The following is a 20434-nucleotide window of genomic DNA, read 5'->3' as shown; positions in this document are numbered from 1 at the left end:
AAACCTGTATTCGCCAAGGAGGCAACCAGGTAGAGGGCAGAGCAGCACAGTAAACTCACTTCAGAAGAACCAAAGACAAACCAAACAGCCTTTTAGGACTACCTTTTATCCTAAAAAGAGAAATGACTTATGTTGTAAATAAAAAAAAAAAAGCAAGAAACAACAAAGTAAGAAAGTAAGAAACATAATCAAACAAAAAGGCCAAGAAAAAATAAGTAATTGCAAGTAAAGCAAAAGAAGTCCCATTCGGCATCCATTTTACCCACAAATTAATGACACTATTAACAAAATTGCCTATAAAGCCACCGGTAAAGCCCATTCCATAAATAAAGTTATTTCATAAAGTTATCATTGAGGAATGTTTGATATTCATGCATGGAATGTGCACTCCTTTTCAATCTTTGAAGTAGCCAAACCTTCTCCGTGGGCAGATTGAAAAACGGGTACATTTCTTTTACAGAGCATATCTTCAAAAGTTGTGAGTAGGCATATCACCTCAAAAATAATCGCAGCAGAAACACGTTATTTAAAAATCAAAAAACAGAATTGAAATCGGTCAATGCATTGTGATGTAGTGTCAATTTAAAGATGCTCGTAGATGGAATGAAATCCTGCCACAAATGGCTGTAATGACAAAATTGGCACATTTCGAGATTTTGAAGAGTATATTTGGACGCTTGCTTGAAAAAGCAGCGTTAATTTCAATATCACATGTTAAATGCCTATCTTTCCTGACTTCGTTACAGAAAACAAAATTAAAAAATCTATCATTGAATAATCATAATAAATTAACCAAATATACTATTTTAGCAATTTCGGCCAATCTGCAGACAAATTAAATCTCAAAAAATGACTAAGTTCAGCTAATTAATATGCAAAATTGATGCCAATAGAAAACCGTACATGATATAAAGGTGCGGTTTTTTTTGCACACATATGTATACAACGTTCTTTCAATTGATAACAAAAAGTAATTAATTATGCAAATTAGGTAATTACAGCTAATTATGTATTTATGCTATTATTATGCAAATTAGGCATGAGTAATTTTAGGGTTTTTTCAATATTTAATGAACGTCTGTTCATTCATCATAATTTTTTTAAGTTATGAGGTTGAATAAATGAACTGCAGTTAATTATTTAAAAACAATACAAAAAAAATAAAAAGTTTGACATTTTGACGGTGTCTAGAATATAATTTTCATTTTTACTGTAAACATGGTATGTGTCACCATTACTCAAAGCCAAGTCCGAAAAGTAAAAATTAAAATTCAGTTGCAATGAGACTTTAAATTAACATTTTGTCATCTGGATTAACAAGGGAGGACAATCGGTAAAGTGAACAGCAATTTTACTGTACCGCGTATACAAAAATAGTATGGCCTTGGACACACACAATGGCTTAGAGCTATTGTGGTTTGGAAAATTACTCCCTAAAAAAAACATTGATTAATGTTTTGCTTCAACTGGTTTTAGGAAAGTGTTTCATTTGTTGTCGACGGAATTAATTTACATGCTAAGAAAGATTAGTATTTCAGCTAAATGGTGGTAGTTCCTTTACTTCAATAGGCCTATATTTACTGATTTATGAGCGATCTTCAAAAATCCATAAAAACAGGCAGTAGCTCTTAAATAAAACAATTTTTAATATTTGAGGACCCGATGTTAGCCTCGGAAAGGCTTCACACATCATATATTAAAAATTTAAACAATTTGGATAAATGAAGAAATTCATTTATCGACATGGATGTTTTCTAAAATTGGCCAAATTTGAAGCGCGCCCTTTTCAATTCACTGTTATGCTTGCATGCACAGTGTAGCAGAATTATTGTGCAGCCACTGTGACATGCCTATTGTGAGCCGATTGATATAATTGTTTTGGTTTATTAAAGCTAACGACTCAAGATTTCTTTACATACCCAAATATATTTGATCAACTTTTCAAAAATAGGAGAAAAGAGGACGCAATGAGGGGCCTCTTTTTTTGGGACACCCTGTATAATGTAATTATTAACCGGGCGATGTCGGTGTGCGATGACATCTCAATTGTCCTCATCCTCTTGTAATATCTACTTATAATGTCCGTACTGTAAATCAACAAGGGAAAATGCATCAGCTATTCATGGGCTGTGCTGATGCAGGTATTGACATTGCCGGAATTCAAGAACATCGTCTCATTACACCAAGCCCAACCGATGAACTTTGGTCAGATGATAGGAACTGGGTTTTATTATTCAGTTCTGCTACCAAGCAAAGGCACGAAGGAGTTGGTCTGGTCATGTCCAAGCACATTCACAGATGTCTTAAGAGTGTTGAAGCTGTTTCCGAGAGGATACTATTTGTAACATTCCATGGCAACCCTCAGCTCAGCATCACTGTTGTATATGCACCCACTGAGTGCGCAACATCTTCTGACAAGGAGTAATTCTATTCATCTCTATCTGACCACCTGGATGGTATGAAAAGGCACAACATCCATCTCATCCTCGGCGATTTTAATGCCAGAATAGGAACAGACAGTCATCTTTCCCATCCTTGGGTCATTGGTCCACAATGCTACCATGATTCAACAAATGACAATGGTGAGCGTCTGGTCAACACCTGCCAGGAGTACAATCTCAGACCGGCCCAGATGAGAATCCCGCAACCCAGGAACCGTCTCTGGACTTGGTCCCATCCAGCTGGATCAACCCATGCACAGTTAGATCACATACTAATAAACAGCAAGTGTGTAAATTCTCTCCGCAACTGTCGAGCATACAACTCAGTAGGAGTGGACTCCGATCATCGTATTGTGAGCATCCGTCTAGCTGCCAGTCTGCGAACTAGCAAAGGAAAACCTTGCAAGAGACCAAACTTTAACTAGAAGAAGTTGCAAGATCCTGATACAAAGGAGGAATTTCAGCTGGAGCTATCAAACAGATTCCAGGTCTTGAGCATGGATGACACCACACCCATCTCTGATAGGTATGAGACCTTCGAAACAGCGGTCCGTGAAGTTGCAAGAGCCATGCGGACTACCAAAGGTGGAAGCTCTATAGTCCGAAGGTTCTTTAGTCCGACGGTTCTTTAGTCCGAAGGTTCTTTAATCCGACGGTTCTTTATTACGAAGGTTCTTTATTCCGACGGTTCTTTATTTCGAAGGTTCTATAGTCCGAATTTCAAAAAGGTTCCCTAATCCGAATATTAAAAAAGGACATTTAATCAGAATTTTAAAAAAGGTTCTCTAGTCCGAATATGAAAATAGGCTCTATAGTCCGAAGGGTTCTATAGTCCGAATATGGAAATAGGCTCTATAGTCCGAATTTGAAAAAAAGGTTCTATAGTCCGAAATTGCAAAACGGTTCTATAGTCCGAACCGTATACCGTGTTCTTTAGTCCGAATTGGTAAACGGGTTCTATAGTCCGAATTTTATTTTTATCATTTGTTTCAGTGTCAAATCATCACTTGTTAAATACAAATCCGCTGAAGTTCAACATGGTTGGTTTCTCTGGATATTTTTCGTAGCATACATTAACGTTCACCTTTATTCTGGTGATATTTTCTTCATTTGTATCCGTTTTTCATTTTCGACCCGTTCAGGGTAAACCCTGAAAACCCGTTTCTGGCCATTTTTAAATCCGACGGTAGAAGATCTTCCTATTATCACTGAGCCCCCAACTCGTGAAGAAGTAGTCAAAGCAATAGCAGCCATGAAGACCAACAAGGCAGCAGGATTGGACTGTGCTATAACTGCAGAAGCACTTCAGGGAGGAGGGATAGCATGATTGATATGATTCTCGAATTCTGTATGGAAGTATTCTCAACGCTGACACCGCCACGTCAATATGGGTTACGAATGTAATCATTCCTCTACCAAAGAAAGGTGACCTCTCTCTCACGACAAACTACCGTGGTATTTCGCTTATGTCCATTGCCGCAAAAGTGTACAACAAGATCCTTCTGAACAGTATCCGACCCCACATTGATCCTTTACTGAGAAGCAACCAGGCTGGCTTTAGATCTGGCCGCAGCTGTGCTCAGCAAAGACACATTTTGAGGAGGATCATGGAAGGCTTCAAGGAGTACCAACTTCCCTTAACAGTCACTTTTGTGGACTTCAAAAAAGCCTTCGACTCCATCAACAGGTCCGTCATGTTTTCAGTGCTACGGCATTATGGAATACCAAAGGTTGTGGTCAATGCCATCCATGTGCTCTACAAAGACTCCAATAGTGCCGTTATGGTAGATGGCAGTATCTCAGAGCCTTTCCAAGTAACAACTGGAGTGCTTCAGTGTGTTGGCACCATTCCTGTTCATTATCCTGGTAGATTACCTTCTGATGAAATCAACTTCTACCCACGTCGGTCAAGCAGGTATCCTGCCAAGATGCTGAATGACCTGGATTTTGCTGATGATATTGCCCTGCTGGAATCTTCCATAGACCGGGCCCAGTCACAGCTTACTAGGACTGCAATTGCAGCAGCAGATCTAGGCCTTGTCATCAGCGCACCTAAGACAGAATATATGACTGCAAACTGTAACGCCCAACCAGCACTTGAAGTCTATGGTAGTACCATCAACCATGTCACAGACTTCAAGTATTTGGGTTCCAAGATGGGCTCTAGTGTTGGAGACCTAAAAAGAAGAAAGGCACTAGCCTGGGCAGCTTTCTGGAAACTGGAACGCCTTTGGAGAAGCCCGTTCTTGCCAATCGAAACAAAAATCAAGCTGTTTCAGACAACGTGTGTTACTGTCTTTCTGTACGGGTGCGAGTCATGGGTAATTACCAAGGACATGGAAAACAAGATCAATGCATCTTGCTACAGAGTCATGTTAAACATCAAGCGTGTGGATCGGATTCCAAATGAAACCATCTACAACCTGACCAACACCACTCCACTGGTTGCCAGAGTCAAGATTCATTAACTCAAATTTATCGGCCATATACTGCGTTTTGAAGATGGCGAGCCTGTGAAGAATATGCGCTTTATATTCCACCACATGGGAAGAGGAAACCGGGACGGCCGCGCAAACTGTACTTACAGTATGTCCAGCACCTCCTGTGAGATACTGAAGGGATGCTGCAGCCAAACAAAATTGTTTCGCTTGCCCAAGATCGCATTAGTTGGAGAAAGCTTGTAGTCGCCTGCTCCGCAGCCGACTGATGATGATGTGCACACTGATTTCCATTACTTGTTCTAGTGCACTTTTGTATTCCCATTGATCCCTGTCGTTTTTGCAGGTTTAACACTTCTGTGGGTCTTGGAATTGGTTAATTTTGGCTATCGAACTTTACCTACTTCTATGCCTACATTTGTTGGGTTTTTTTTGTCCCCCTCCGCGTACCATCAATAATAGTCTGTAATTTAATTGTTTCCACTCGACAAGTTGGTGTACCTTGCTCTTTTTCTTTCCAATTGTTTATATATTCAAGGTATCCTCTTGTATCATTAATTGATTTATGGATTCACCATTACCCACTTTTTTGGTGTTAACATTAGGTTGCTAGCGATTTTTCGGGTTAATGACCCTTAGGACTAGCGAGCCTTAGAACCAGCGGACCTTACGACTAGCAGGTGTAGACCGTTTTTATATGTACAAAATGTATTTATATAACAATTACATTAATAGTAAATAAACTCTCAAAATTGCATTACAATTTTCTACAAAATAGATTTAACTGGTGTTGCGGTCAGTTGACTGACTTTCGGCGAAGTTTGTTTCAGAAGACTTTTACTTTTACTACTTTACTGCTTCACTAGCATGCCACTTCACTAGATACATGCCTAGGGAAGTGAATGAGCTGCAATATGCAGATGATAGCTCTCGTGCAAACCATTTGGGCATTTTTTTACATTCTACAAATAATTTGACGGAGCTGCTAATTAAATAGTTTAATGTCATAATATAGAAGCAGAATATTCATAAATATCTCGAAAGAACGGAGACAGATTTAAAGCAGTTAAAACATGTGAAATACAGCATCATAAAATGTTTCTTCATATGTACTTGATCCACTAGTAGAGCTCCTGCACCCCTGCGCAGAACTTCCGGTAGTGGATGTTCTGCGCTCGGGGGCTCAGTTAATCCACTATTGGAAGTTTTGCGACCGGTAGCAAAATAAGCTCAGGGGCGTAGCAAGAGCATCAGGGACCCATGGACAAGGAGCCCTTTTAACCAGGGCTGGATTTACCTTATGGGGCCCTGGGCCAGGCCAAAATTTGGAAGCCCGAACTCACGTGCCGAGGAAGACATGTGCACTCAAGTCAGTGGCCAAGTTTCGGTTTACGTATAATATAGAGGGGGACTAACGTATTTTGTTTCGATGTTACTAGGATATTTGCGCGCAAAGCACGCGAAAAAATTCAATTTCAGACTATTTTAGCCTCGGATCAACATGAAATTTTGCTTTTCGAATGCGCGCGAAACGCGGAAAATTTTACAATTTTGGCCTATTTTAGCCAAAAAACATGCTGTTATTAGGGTTGAAAAAAATGCATAAGGCAATTTTAGGGCCCAACAATTTTGGGAGCCCTGGACCTGGGCCCATCTGGCCCAATGGTAAATCCGGTCCTGCTCTCCATTATCAGCGCTTATTTAATTTTCGCTTTTGTGCTCGGGGCCCCTGAACCCTCGGGGCCCATGGACTTGGTCCACACTGTCCCCCGCTTGCTACGCCCCTGAATAAGCTTTCCTTGTTATATTTTTTTAAGTCAAGCATATCTAGGCATTAACAGCTGAAATCTAGGAAATAACGCTGACTAAACTTCGGCGGGGCACAAGTGACATTGTGAAGGGGATCGCCGTAGATAGCTGGTCGGGCATTTTTTAGAGGAGAGCTTATTACCCGGATCGGAACAGACTGTAACGAGGTCTTTTATCATGGGTCATTTTCAGATGAGCTACAGGGAGAGCGGATTTGATTTTGACTTTTGGCTCCTGAGGGTATTTTGAACCCGGGACCTTTCACACCAAGGCAAAGACCTTAACCAGTGTGCCACTCTGCTCCATAAAGCGGTGGATTATTGCTGCGCTCGGTCGCAGATAATCCACTGTTGGAGTTGCTACGCTCGGAAACATAATTTTTTTTCTTGTTTTGCTGTGTTTCTTGTTATAGCTGTGTATCATTGTTGCGCTCGGGCGCAGAGACTTCACTGTTGGCGTTGAAGCGCGGTAACTCCGAATGTGTATTCTTTGCGCCCGAGTGCAGCAGTGATCCATCGCTATATATAACAAGAAAATAAATTATTTTTTGCAGCAACTTCAACAGTGGAATCTCAGGGTCCGAGCGCAGCAATAATCCACCGCTGCTATAGGGAACTGCGCTTGATGGCAGTAACTCCGACTGTGGATTATCTGCGCCCGAGCGCAGCAGTGGTCCACAGCTATATATGACAAGAAAATAAATTATTCTGAGCACAGCAACTGCAACAGTGGAGTCCCTGCGCCCGAGTGCAGCAGTGATTCACAGCTACTAATTTATAAGGAACCCGGGCGGCCGGGTGCAACAATGATCCACCGCTTTAAAAAGGAAAATAGATTATTTTGCGCAGCCACTCCAACAGTGGATTCTCTGCGCCCCGACCGCAGAACATCCACTACAGGAAGAGCGCCGGAGGGGCGCAGGAGCTATCCTAGTGGATCACTTATATAACTCGTTTCTTTTAACTAGATTATGAGCTTTGCCCCAATGGTTTGGAGATGTTAAGCGAGGAATATGGGTGCAACGGTAAGTATAATAGTACATTATTTGAGGTATTTTTTGAAACCATGTAAGACATTTCAAATTAAAAAGATTTGCATGGAATTCGGAAGTAATAATATGTTAAATCATCAGGCTGTGATGTAATTTAATTTGATATTTAACTTTGCTAACATTTTAAAACTATTTCATGAGAGATTTCCCCTTTAAAGTAATCATGCAAGAGTTTGTGTGTAATGACCTTTCTGGGGAAATCCCCTCTGATCAGAAAAAACATTCAGTCATATCTATAATTAGTTTGGAAATCCCCATATGGCTCAACGTGGCCATTGTATTCCATCAGGTCCCTGTTGCTATAAATGCGGAAGGTGAATGAATGAATCAATAATAGAATTAGGGCTTTTGTTACTGTATAATAAATGTAAACGTGTTTTTCAGGGCAGGTCTTTGATAATCATGAGGTGAGCTATTATCTATGAATCTGCCAGGGTTATAGCGAAGGTGCTATATATATTCGGCCACTGAACGAACGAGATATTTGGGTGTCATCCTAAAGGGATTTATTTTGGTCTTTGTCGTCACTCTGATAAATGATTCAATAAGCTTCTAAAGTCTGTCAAGTGGAACAACAGAGAGCTGTTCATGAAGAGCAACGAGCGAATAGTGAAAATAACGTCATTTGAGCTTGAACTAAAAAGTAGCCCCCGATAGAGGGCAGGGCCTGAAGAATGAGGGAAATTGGGTGGTAAATATAAAAAACAGATAAAAGTCTCTCTAAGTATGAAATGGGTGACGGGCTGTCTTTAACGGAAAATAACGGACGTCTTTGCTATGGAAGTCGGCGGCCTCAGCCTTGTCGCGCTTGCGGCCTTGATGTTTATAACCCCCAAAAAATGTTGTTTTTAATTTTTTTTTAAACCCGTACGTACCCTTAAAACATTAGAGAGATTGCGAAATTTACGTGAAACGTCAACGGCAAGCTACATTAGTCGAAAATCAGTTAGTATGCCCTTTAGAGGGTGAAATCCATTGTGAATTGCTCAGCCGTGGAATTCCCGTAAGGCGATTACGTTGCGGTTAATAGCAAAAAATTACGTTCCAAAATGACAAAAATACGCATTATAAAATGCAGAAAAATGTTATGTTTGTCGTGTTATGAAACAAATCAAAGTATCCAAATAGAACAAGTAGAGTCCGACATGTAATATAATCCATTCTGGGGGTTACAATTTGACCTAGTATAGACAAGAAGAAGTGAATAAATTTCGATTTTTTTTCGATGCGAATTCGAACAGGCAGATTGCCTATTCATTTGTGTGTTGAGAATGCCGTCCAAAAATCAGCTTGCAAAGAGGCGTTTTAGGCAAGATCGTGACGTCTTACGACATAATGCGGTAGAATTGTCTGTTTTGGACGGGTGACAGCAGTTAGTGCAACGTCATTTTTCGCCATTGCTATTTCGTTGCATTCAACAGCTGTCAAAGTGTTTGCTTATGGATACTATTCAGCAAACACCAAAATGTGTTTAAAACATGATAATGCATATGTTTTTGATTTTAGTTTAAACATTTTGATAACATATCAAAAAAATAGAAATAGAAATGCTAGAGTAAAATTTCATTTGCCAAACATTGTGTGTACTTAAGTCTATTATGTTAGAATGTTTTGCAGCAAGTTTTGAACAAAATGTTTTTTGAATGTTATTAAAACCTTTTATTTACCCTTGACCCTCACATACCCTTTAATCCGATATTTCACGTTTTCTGTAATATATTTGTGTTTGGTGGGTAGTAATCGAGCTTGGCATGTTAAATTATCTATATTCATTTTGCTTTAATATGTAAACAGGGTACTATTTATATGATAATGGGGTTAGTTTCTTGTTGTTTGAATAATATACACCATGGCAACTTCCGAGGCATCCAACACCAAACTGTGTTTAGTTTATTTAGACAAATAGCCTACTCATTTTCCAATGAGCCCGCAAAACTCAAATATCTCTAATCTAGATCAATAGATACAGCCAGTCGTATTTCATATCAATACCGAGGAAAGTGGTTTCGAAGAGAGAAGAAGAGAATCTATTTTCATCTTCTCTGGTTCGATGTACCCAATGTGAATCAATGGGTGCTTCCTGTATCTTTAGGTATATTTGTCTCAGCATAGCGCCACCATGAGCTTATTGCAATTGGGTTTAGATAAAGTCTCCGGTCAGACTTTATGAGGCTATCACGAACATACTAGGAACGACGAGGGTTAGGACCGACACAAACTGGCTGTGTATGAGACTAGTTTGGATGTGAACGGCACTATGACGTTCTACCGCACAATATCGTAATACGTAACCCGTATGGCGTTTGCAGTGAACGCCTCTTCGCAATCTCTCAATTTAAAGAACTTGCGTAGCCATATATAAACTGCAAAACAACAGATGGCGATATCACTACAGTAAAATTTTGAGACCCGTTATTGAATCATTCATATGATCATTTTAGTAAGGTTACTAAATTGTCAAAATAATACATACTTGTTTTGGTAAAATAATCCTAGAAATCAAAATTTAATCAGTACATTGCTTAAAGGTACCCAAAGGTATGGCTTAATGTAAAATGAAAATACATTAGTAGAAGGAACTAATATTAGAACACGGTATGATTTCTTTAATTAAATATAATATGTACAGGGTGAGTCAAAAAAACTGCAATTGAGCAAAGAATCGATATATATCCAAGAACCAATTCGAACTTTCCCATTATTGAAAGATTCTATAAATGTCACACTCGAAAGTCCCCTTCTGCGAAAATATGAAGTGAATCGAGACTACCGTTTCATTTTTATGAGTCCTTTTGCTGCGATACCCAATTTCGTTGTTTGTCCACGAGGCACCATGTATTTTGAATAAGAGCACACAATGCACGGCAAAGGCACCAGCTCTGTTCAAACAAACTTTCTAACATTATTTAAGTCCTTCATACCTCACTCGACTCCTTTTTTTTAATCCCAATATGTCCAACTTACTGGATATTTTGTAATTCACTCCACTTCAATTTGCGCGGATTTCATTTTGACATTTGAAAAACCCGCATACAAATTTGTATGTTTTTGATAAAGAATCAACGTAAAGTAAAGGTAAAATGAAAATAGCAACAAATAATATTTCTGCTCCTTAAACAAGACCAAAGGTAATAACACTTTGGGTGCTCCATTTTATTTCAATGCCAATTAGGTTAAGAAATGACAGTTGATCCAAATCTACCTTACACAGAGTGGGCTGACATTCAAATTTTAGATGTTTTTTGGACAAACATTAAAATTGGGTATCGCTATAAAATGTGTCATAAAAACAAACGGTACATGCTAATTCCTTGATTTTTTCACACAAGGTCACTGATAGATATATCATATATAAATTGTTTTAAAACCTAAAAGATTCAACTCGGTTCTTAAATAAAAATAGATTCTTTTCTCTATTTGCACTTTTTTGACTTGCCCTGTATATGTATATTGTGTATTGAAGGTGCTAAAAATCCAGCCACGAATTATTGTCGTAGATTGTTGAAATAAGATCTTTGATTATTTGTATTTGTGTGATATGCATAATACGCAAGAACATGATCTAAATTTGTCTAAATCTTAAGTACTTATTTCTATTGTCCAAAGATATTGTACTTAGAAATAAGTAGTTGTTTTTGCATTACAGAACAGTGTTTTAATTGTGTATCTTTAAGTGAAAAGGTGTTTTTGGAATTGCCTTATGGCCCGGGGACCTTGCTACATCGACAATATTTATTTAATATGTGTGCGCCTAAAAGATGTCATTTTTATTTTTTAATTATGCAAATTTGTAAACAAGCTCGGATGAACTGGTACAGTATACTAAGCGAGGGAAAGAAAAGTTCAAAATCAGCGTGATTGACTAGAAGACCTGTCGAGAGAATAAATCGCTTGCCATTTAGGTGACTTATGATATAAAGATAAAGATAAAAGATAAAGATGAAGGTAAAGATATCTCTGCCTCAAGTGTCTCAGCGGCCATATTCATATAAATGATTAGAAATGAGAGGGCCTTTATTCATCCTGACAGGTCATAAGACAATGCGAGAAACAATTTCACATGTGAGGAGCACAATAGAGTATGGGAACCCGATAAACTAATGATAAATCAAGCTAAATAAGCTCGGACAAACCGGGGGACGAACTTGCATAATGTACTCAGTGAGGAAAGGAAAAAATCACAACCAGCTGGAATCAGCCCATGCTCTGTAGATGATATTATTTTGCAATTTAGCATATATCTAGTCCTACTATTTTATGTATAACGCTGTAGATTTTAAATTTTTGATTCGTTAAGGGATCTAGAATGAGCGTTTATGGCGTTTCGACAGTATTTTTTTTAGGACATGAGAGCACTTCTGACGTATCGAATTGCATTCTGAATACGAAGCATGTCTTTCTGATATTAAATAATTTTCATTTTTTGAAATTCACGATATAATACAAATTTTATGACAAATTATTAAAATTATTTAAAATTTATTGATATTTTTCAAATTTTTGATATATAACAGTCCTCGAAATAAATGTTATAAATCTAATGATATATTCTTAAAGTGTATGTAGCTGGAAGGAAAAGCCGACGATCAATTGAAAATTTTGACCTTTTATATTGAAGATTATGGATTTTTTTTCCCAAAAGACCTATTTTTTTGGTGTTTTGGGAAAAAAATCCATATCTTCAATACGAAAGGTCAAAATTTTAAATTGATCGTCGGCTTTTCATCCCACCTACATACACTTTAAGTATAAATCATCAGATTTATAAAGTTTATTTCAAGTACTGTTAAATATCAAAAATATCAATTTTTAATGATTTGCCATAAAATGTGTATTACATTGCGATTTTCAAAAAATCAGAATTATTTGATATCAGAAGGACATTCTTCGTATTCAGAATGCAATTCGATATGTCTGATGTACTCTAATGTCCCACAATAAATACTGTCCAAACGTTCATACCCCTTCTCTTAAACAAGACCCTTTTCACCTCTGTCCCTCTTGCCTATAATAACGTTGATCTATTGATATTGCAATTGGCATGTCACAGAAGGAATATCCGGACTTGTTTGTCATGCTTTTGTATCATTTCACATTGCCACATCGATAAGCATGTCTATTGTTTATGATTTTGAAACAGGTTGTCCTGACGAGGTAATTCAACTGTCCGTGAATGACGCCATTACCATAAACTCATCTAGCTACCCGGCAAATTACGCAAACAACCTTCACTGTGAGTGGATAGTAACACCAGCACCGATGCGTAGGATCCTACTTCGATTCATGGACTTCTCTCTTGATTCATGGATTGACCGTTTGTATATTGGAACTATCGCAAACCCGAGAGTACTTGCCTACACTAGAGATGTAACACCACCACAATCAATCATATCCCCTGTAAACGAAAGTTTACAGTTTGAATTTATAACAGATGATATATACACATATGGTGGATTTTCACTATTACTTACCGATGAAATGGATGAAAGTAAGAATTTTTCTTTTTTTTTTTTTTTTTTTAATATGGTTGTCCAAAGAAAAGTTCGCTAATCCGAAGTCTCCGGCAATCACAACATTATGCCTTATATGTAAGAAAACTAATTATCAAGCATGAATCACGTGGTTATTTAAAACAAACTAATAGTGACCATAAAAGCGAATAAAAACACCCTTCTCTCAACACGCGATATTCAAATTATTGGGCATTTTTTTTACATTCTACAAATAATTTGCCAGATGAGCCGCAGGTAGAGCGGATTTAATTTTGTCTTTTGGGTCCTACGGGTATTTTGAACCCGGGACCTCGCACACCATGGCAAAGACCTTAACCAGTGTGCCATCTATGTCCTTGTCATATATATATAGCGGTGGATCATTGCTGCGCTCGGGCGCAGAGACTCCACTGTTGGCGTTGAAGCGAAGTAACTCCGACTGTGGATTATCTGCGCCCGAGTGCAGCAATGATCCATCGCTATAACAAGAAAATTAATTATTTTGCCACCGAATGCAGCAACTCCTATAGTGCAGTCTCTGCACCGAGCAATGGTCCACCGCTGCCATAGGGAACTGCGCTCGAGGGCAGTAATTCCTACTGTGGATTATCTGCGCTCCACCGCTATATATAACAATGAAATAAATTAATCTCAACAGTGGAGTCTCTGTGCCCGAGCGCAGCAATGATTCACATCTACTATAAGGAACTGCGCTCGAAAGCAGTAACTCCGACTGTAGATTCTCTGCGCCCGGGCGCAACAATGATCCACCGCTATACAGCTCAACTGATCATACTTTTCCTACATTCGACCTTGCATGATTTTTGAGTTGACACAGTCATGAAAATAACTATAGATACTTGACAGACCATTAGTAGCCCAGTTTTCATTGATCATTCATAACAATAGGTATCTGATGGATCAGTGAAGATAAGAAGGGATTATAATATATCCGTAACCTTGATATTATAGTACATCTCGAGGAAAAAGTGCAATGGACATGTTTTCATTTTATGTTTCAAATATCCCGCGCATGAAAATTGAGTATTTAACCCAAAATGGAAAATGGAACAATTTATTGGAAATCTGTTTTAACAGATTTTTTTGACATCTTTTTCTGCACTGTATTATACCTAAATTAAGAAATTTGATAAATATACAAAGAAAATATAGGTCATCCAAAAAATGTTGATTTTTACACATTTTGGGGCAAAAAAGGAAAAATAAGCAAAAATATCAAAATCTGTTTTAACAGCTTCCTTCATCAAGTCATAACAAATGGCCTACATGCTTAATTTCTAATAAAATATTGAAATTGTGAAAAATATAGGTATTTATTGATTTTCATGTTTTTTTCTTGCAAATATGCTAATAATATGCAAATTATGAAATTGCAAAATAAAGTTTCTACATAGCATACATCTTTCAAGTGTGATGTTCAAAATGACAGACATCAAAAAGAGATTCGATGAAATGTAAAGGTGTAGTAACAATTTTGGCATGGACTGTCTGGTTAGGCAAAGTACGGTAAGTTGAGCTGTATAATTATAAAAAGACAATATGTTATTTTGCTACCGAGCGCAACCACTCCAACAGTGGATTCTCAGCGTCCCCGAGCGCAGAATATCCATTACAACAAGTTCTGCGAAGGGGCGCAGGAGCTCCACGAGTAGATCACTGATATAACTCCTTTCTTTTAACTAGATTATGAGCTTTGCCCCAATGGTTTGGAGATGTTAAGCGAGGAATATGGGTGCTACGGTAAGTATAATAGTACATTATTTGAAGTATTTTTGAAACCATGTAAGACATTTGAAATTAAAAAGATGTGCATGGAATTCGGAAGTAAAAATATGTTAAATCATCAGGCTGTGATGTAACCCGACATTTAACTTTGTTTATATTTTAAAACTATTTCATGAGAGATTCCCCCTTTTTTATTTTTCCGGAAAATAACGGAAGTCCTTGCTATGAAAGTCGACGGCCTTAGTCATGCCGGGCTAGCGGCCTTTATGTTTTTAACCCCCACAAAATGTTGTTGGTTTTAATTTTTTTTTAACCGTACGTACCCTGAAAACGTTGTTTTTGTTTTTTAATTTAAAGAACTTGCGTAGCCATGTATAAACTACAAAACATCAGATGGCGATATCACTGCAGTAAAATGATTAATATGATCATTTTGAGACCCGTAATGAATCATTCATATCGTTACGAACACGGCAGAGTGCCGAATACGCAAAATTGCTGTTCTGAATAAACGGCGTTTGAAAATCTTGGTACCATTTCATTGGTTCTTCTAAAAATTTAGAAAATTCGTGACCATTCATTTGAAATGTATATTATAAAAGTAAATGTACACGAATTATTTGCAATACTTGCATGTTCTGAAACAATCGACATTACCTCAAAACGCGTTTAAACAGCTATTCGGCTTTATGCTGTATCCAAAATGTCTCTACCACTGCGCAGAGTATCGTATACGGGGTCGAATACGCATTCAACTACGTGTAAACCATAGCACGCATTCTTGATTTGAGGCTTTTGTGTGGAATTAGTGGTTGTCCTAAGGCTATGTAGACTTAAAGTCATAATGTACGATCTTATAATATGAATTTGGTTAATTTTTTTCAAACCTGATTTTTTTGCATATTTGTAATGTTTACACATGTCACAACTTGCACCTAAATGGAATCAGCCAAATTTCTTGTGTTTGTAGGTAAACAGGGCAAAGTTCGACATAAAGTCATAATTCAAGAAATTATGACTTTATGTCCGCCCATAGAACTGTGTGTTAAACGGCCAAAATAACAAGCAGTGTTTCTTTCACGTTACCTCGTTATTTCAGCTCAAAATGGACAGAAACCATTCCCGATCATTATTACTAGTTTTATTTCAGCATTTTGAGTATTATAATGACAAATTAAAAATTTGAAGGAAATCGTACATTAAGCCTTTAACTTGGTATATAAGTTATAAATAGTCATCCCTGCAATATTTAGCAAAAACTAGATGATTTTAAAGCAAAAATAACAATATTGGACTATATTTTGATATGATTTTCTGGGATTTTCCAATTTCACGGGGGTGCACTCACAATTATTAAGCCATAGCTATATCATGTGGGGAATGTTTGTACTTATTTTGGTATCACTGGATAGAAAATTCAGGGTTCCCCGCTTAACAATACTATAGATCAACCTAATTTGTACAGCTTAGTATACGATTCGTCTCTCTGCCGAATTCATTTATCACACTTTGCGCGATTCGTCCAAGTCAAAACTACGTGTGGGAGTAAGATTTACCATTAATGTTTGGTGGAAATAAAAGATAAACTGAAACATAATCATAAGCATACGAAAACTCAATTTGCTCAAAATTCTCGATACGTCACCCTGCCGAATTCATAACGATATGATCATTTTAGTAAGGTTACTAGGTTGTCAAAGTAATACATACTTGTTTTGGTAAATCCTAGAAATCAAAATTTAATCATTGCATATTCCTGAAAGGTACCCAAAGGTATGACTTAATGTAAAATGAAAATACATTAGTAGAAGGAACTAATATCAGAACACGATATGATGTCTTTAATTAAATATGTTGTAAGAGTGAAAATTACAGTTGAGTGTTTACCATAAAAGTGGCAGAAAATGAGACATCGGGGCAGTATGTAGTATATGTGTTAAGTAGAAGCACAGCTAAATGATCTAAAATTGCATCGTATGGAGGCATGTATATTGTGTATTGAAGTTGCTAAAAAGTCAGCCGCTGAACATGGACTAGGAGCGAGGAATGACAATGGAGAGAGGCTTGTCGACTTTTGTAATCTAAATAACCTTGTGATTACTGAAACAATTCGTCCTCATCGACAGATACACAAGCAAACGTGGATTTCTCCAGATGGAAGAACAAAGAACCAAATTGATCATGTAATGGTAAGCAGACAGCACAGGACATCTGTACAGGATACAAGGGTCATGCAGGGAGCTGATATATACAGCGATCGTCAACTAGTCCGTACCAAACTCAAGATTAAATTGAAAAGAAAGCAACAGATAAAAGTGGCAAGGAGGAAATTTGATACAACTAAACTTCAACAGACAACCATTAGATCCAAATTCAAAATTGAACTGAGAAATAGATTTGATGTACTCCAAGATTATGAGGATGTAGAAGAGAGTGTAGAGGAGCAGTGGCAACATTTTGAGGATGCTTACAAAGAAATTGCACATAAGGTTCGTGGGTGCACTCATAGAAATTGTTCGTTGGCATTACTCAGTAAGTTGATGTAAGTCGTTGCGTCAACTTTCCGAGTAATGCCAACGCGTACAATTTTGAGTAACGCTGACTCGATATCATTATGTTGGTCGCACTCATTTGCACTTACTTTATTGAGTTAACTAGGTTAGCATAATTTTCTAGAGGTGTGCTATAGTATACAAAATTTTGCACTGATTACAAAAATAAATATTTTAATACTACTAATTGTGCAGAAAATTATCCAATTACGTGAATTAAGTAACAAAGTACCACATTGGAATAACTCAAAACAATAAGTACCAGTAACTTAATATGAACGAGTTACATCAACTTACATGTTGAGTTACAATAACTCAACGGTAATTGGTTCTTTGAACCTTGTTTATTTTTCTAAGTTCCCTGAAGTTGGCATTACTTAAAAAGTTGACGCAACGACTTACATCAACTTTTTAAGTAATGCCAACAAAGTTGATTAGTTGACGGAACTTTTTGAGCTTTTTCAGCATTTTTAAGTTCGGATAACTAAAATGAATTTTGTTTTGGCAACTTTTACACTATTTTGAGTTGTCCAAACTTACTCCTTTTGAATTGCGCCAACAAGGCGAACAAGTCATTTCTATGAGTGTGCAAAAAGAAGGACCAGAAACCATGGATCAGCAAGGAATCATGGGATTTAGTAGAGGAGAGGATAAAAGTGAAGAGAGATATTTAGCAGACAACGTCAAGAAGAATCAAACAGAACTTAAAAGACGAATACCGGAGCAAAAAAAAAGGTCAAGAAAAGTATAAGAAGGGACAAGCGGGAATGATCTCGCATCTCGGGCAGAACAAGCAGCAGGAAATGGGCGAATGAAGGAATGATATGACAAAGACTTTAAGCAAGGATAAAGGCAGAACTAGATAAAGGCAGAACTAGCAACGCCCCCCCTCGTCTATAATATTGTGATCATTGGCCAAGTACCACAGTGCCCCCAAAACGTCGGCCTCATATGGACCCCCCTCTCTATTTAAAATCTACCTGAGTTTACCAGTTGTCTTCAAGTCTGCATTCGCCGGACATTTATTTGGAACTGAGCGAAATGGATCACCAACAAGACCAGTACTGCTTTTAGAATATTATAAACACAATTATTGTCGGAAATTGTTGAAATAACATCTTTTATTATCTGTAGGTCCTATTTGTGTGATTTATATGCATGATTTTCTAAATCTTAAGTACTTATTTCTATTGTCCAAACATTTTGTACTTGTAAATAAGTAGTTGTTTTTGTATTACAGAACAGTGTTTTAACTGTGTATCTTTTTAGTGAACTTGGGAAAAGGTGTTTTTGGTCTTACCTTATGGCCCGGGGACCTTGCTACATCGTAACATAATACAATTTGGATACTTTATGTGGGTGTGAAAGTTCAAAGTGTTTGTCTTTAACTTACACTCACAATCTGAATATTTATGATAGACAACGTTCTGTTACACAAAATGGGATTTTCTAGGAAATGCTCTCAAAGTAAACTGAGCTCAAAAAGAAACTTATAATTTTGTACAACTTGTGAATCACAAGGTCATATCTTAAAATACTGTCAATCAAAATGAACCAAAATGACACACAGGATTACCTTAATACTCTACTCAAAACACATGTCAGTAACCAAGCAGTTGTCCAACTGACACAACAGCAAAATGCACTGTCATGGGACAGCTTCCTGGACTTCCTTCACTTTCACAGCCCAACATTTGGCACCCAAGACAAAAAATCTGTGAGAATGCACACAAGATCCTTGCACAGATGATAAAACGGTGCTGCTTTCTGCTTTTCATACACTTTTTTTCATGAAACAGGGCTGGGCTGTGAATGTGGTCCAGGAAGCTGTCCCATGTCAGTGCATTCTGCTGTTGTGTCAGTTGGATAACTGCTTGGTTACTGACATGTGTTAAGAGTAGAGTATTGAAGTAAATCTGTGTGTAATTTTATTTCAATTTGATGGACAGGATTTCAAGATATGACCTTGTGAAAAATTATAAGTTTCTTTTTGAGCTCAGTTTAGAACATATGGAATTAGATTATTGTGTAGTGAAGGTCCTACAAATTCAGCCGCTGAGCGAAGGCAAAAGTGCGAAGTTATCCTTAAAAGGGATTTATCGTGATCTTCTTCTTAATTTGTGTGCGCCTAAAAGATGTCATTTTTATTTTTTAATTATGCAAATTTGTAAACAAGCTCGGATGAACTGGTATAATATACTAAGCAAAAGAAAAGTTCAAAACCAGTGTGATTGACTAGAAGACCGATCGGGAGAATAAAGCGCTTGCCATTTAAGTGACTTATGATTTACCTTGTAAAATTATACAGGTAAAGATATCTCTGCCTCAAGTGTCTCAGCGGCCATATTCATATAAATGATTAGAAATGAGAGGGCCTTTATTCATCCTGACAGGTCATAATAAACAATTTCACATGTGAGGAGCACAATAGAGGATGGGAACCCGATAAATAAATGATAAAATCAAGCTAAATAAGCTCGGATGAACTTGCATAATGTTCTCAGTGAGGAAATGAAAAAATCAGAACCAGCTGGAATCGGCCTTGGCTCTGTGGATGATATTTATTATGCAAATTTAGCATATATCTAGTCCTACTATTTTATGCACAACGCTGTTGATATTGCGACTGGCATGTCACAGAAAGAATACCCGGAGTTATTTGCTATGCTCTTGTATCATTTCACATTCATGATGCAGTCATGTCTACAGTAGAATTCACCACGACCTTTGCAGGACTTAAACCCCATAAAAGCTATTAAACCAAGATAACACTCATTGAAAACAGCTCAACTGATTAAATCAGACCTTCTCTGGTTAAATCCACACTACACATGTTTCTGTTTTACCTGTGCAATGAGCAATGAGCTGGTATTATAGTTTCAGTTGGGTGAACGATTATAAAGCG

General features: G+C 37.4%; 1 protein-coding gene across 1 annotated transcript in view; it reads left to right on the top strand.

Moving 5' to 3' along the window:
* Positions 1–20434, top strand: part of LOC140145103 (cubilin-like) — a 114951-nt gene that overhangs the window by 70483 nt on the left and 24034 nt on the right. Inside the window, exons 12-14 of the mRNA XM_072166882.1 lie at positions 7656–7712; positions 12880–13227; positions 14936–14992. Coding sequence (XP_072022983.1) covers positions 7656–7712; positions 12880–13227; positions 14936–14992 — 462 coding nt within the window. The remainder of the gene's footprint in view (positions 1–7655; positions 7713–12879; positions 13228–14935; positions 14993–20434) is intronic.

Source organism: Amphiura filiformis, unplaced genomic scaffold, assembly GCF_039555335.1.
Source record: "Amphiura filiformis unplaced genomic scaffold, Afil_fr2py scaffold_135, whole genome shotgun sequence".
In the NCBI taxonomy this organism is placed as follows: Eukaryota; Metazoa; Echinodermata; class Ophiuroidea; order Amphilepidida; family Amphiuridae; genus Amphiura; species Amphiura filiformis.
Note: the sequence above shows the minus strand (reverse complement) of the source record. Positions and strands in the feature narration are given on the sequence as shown.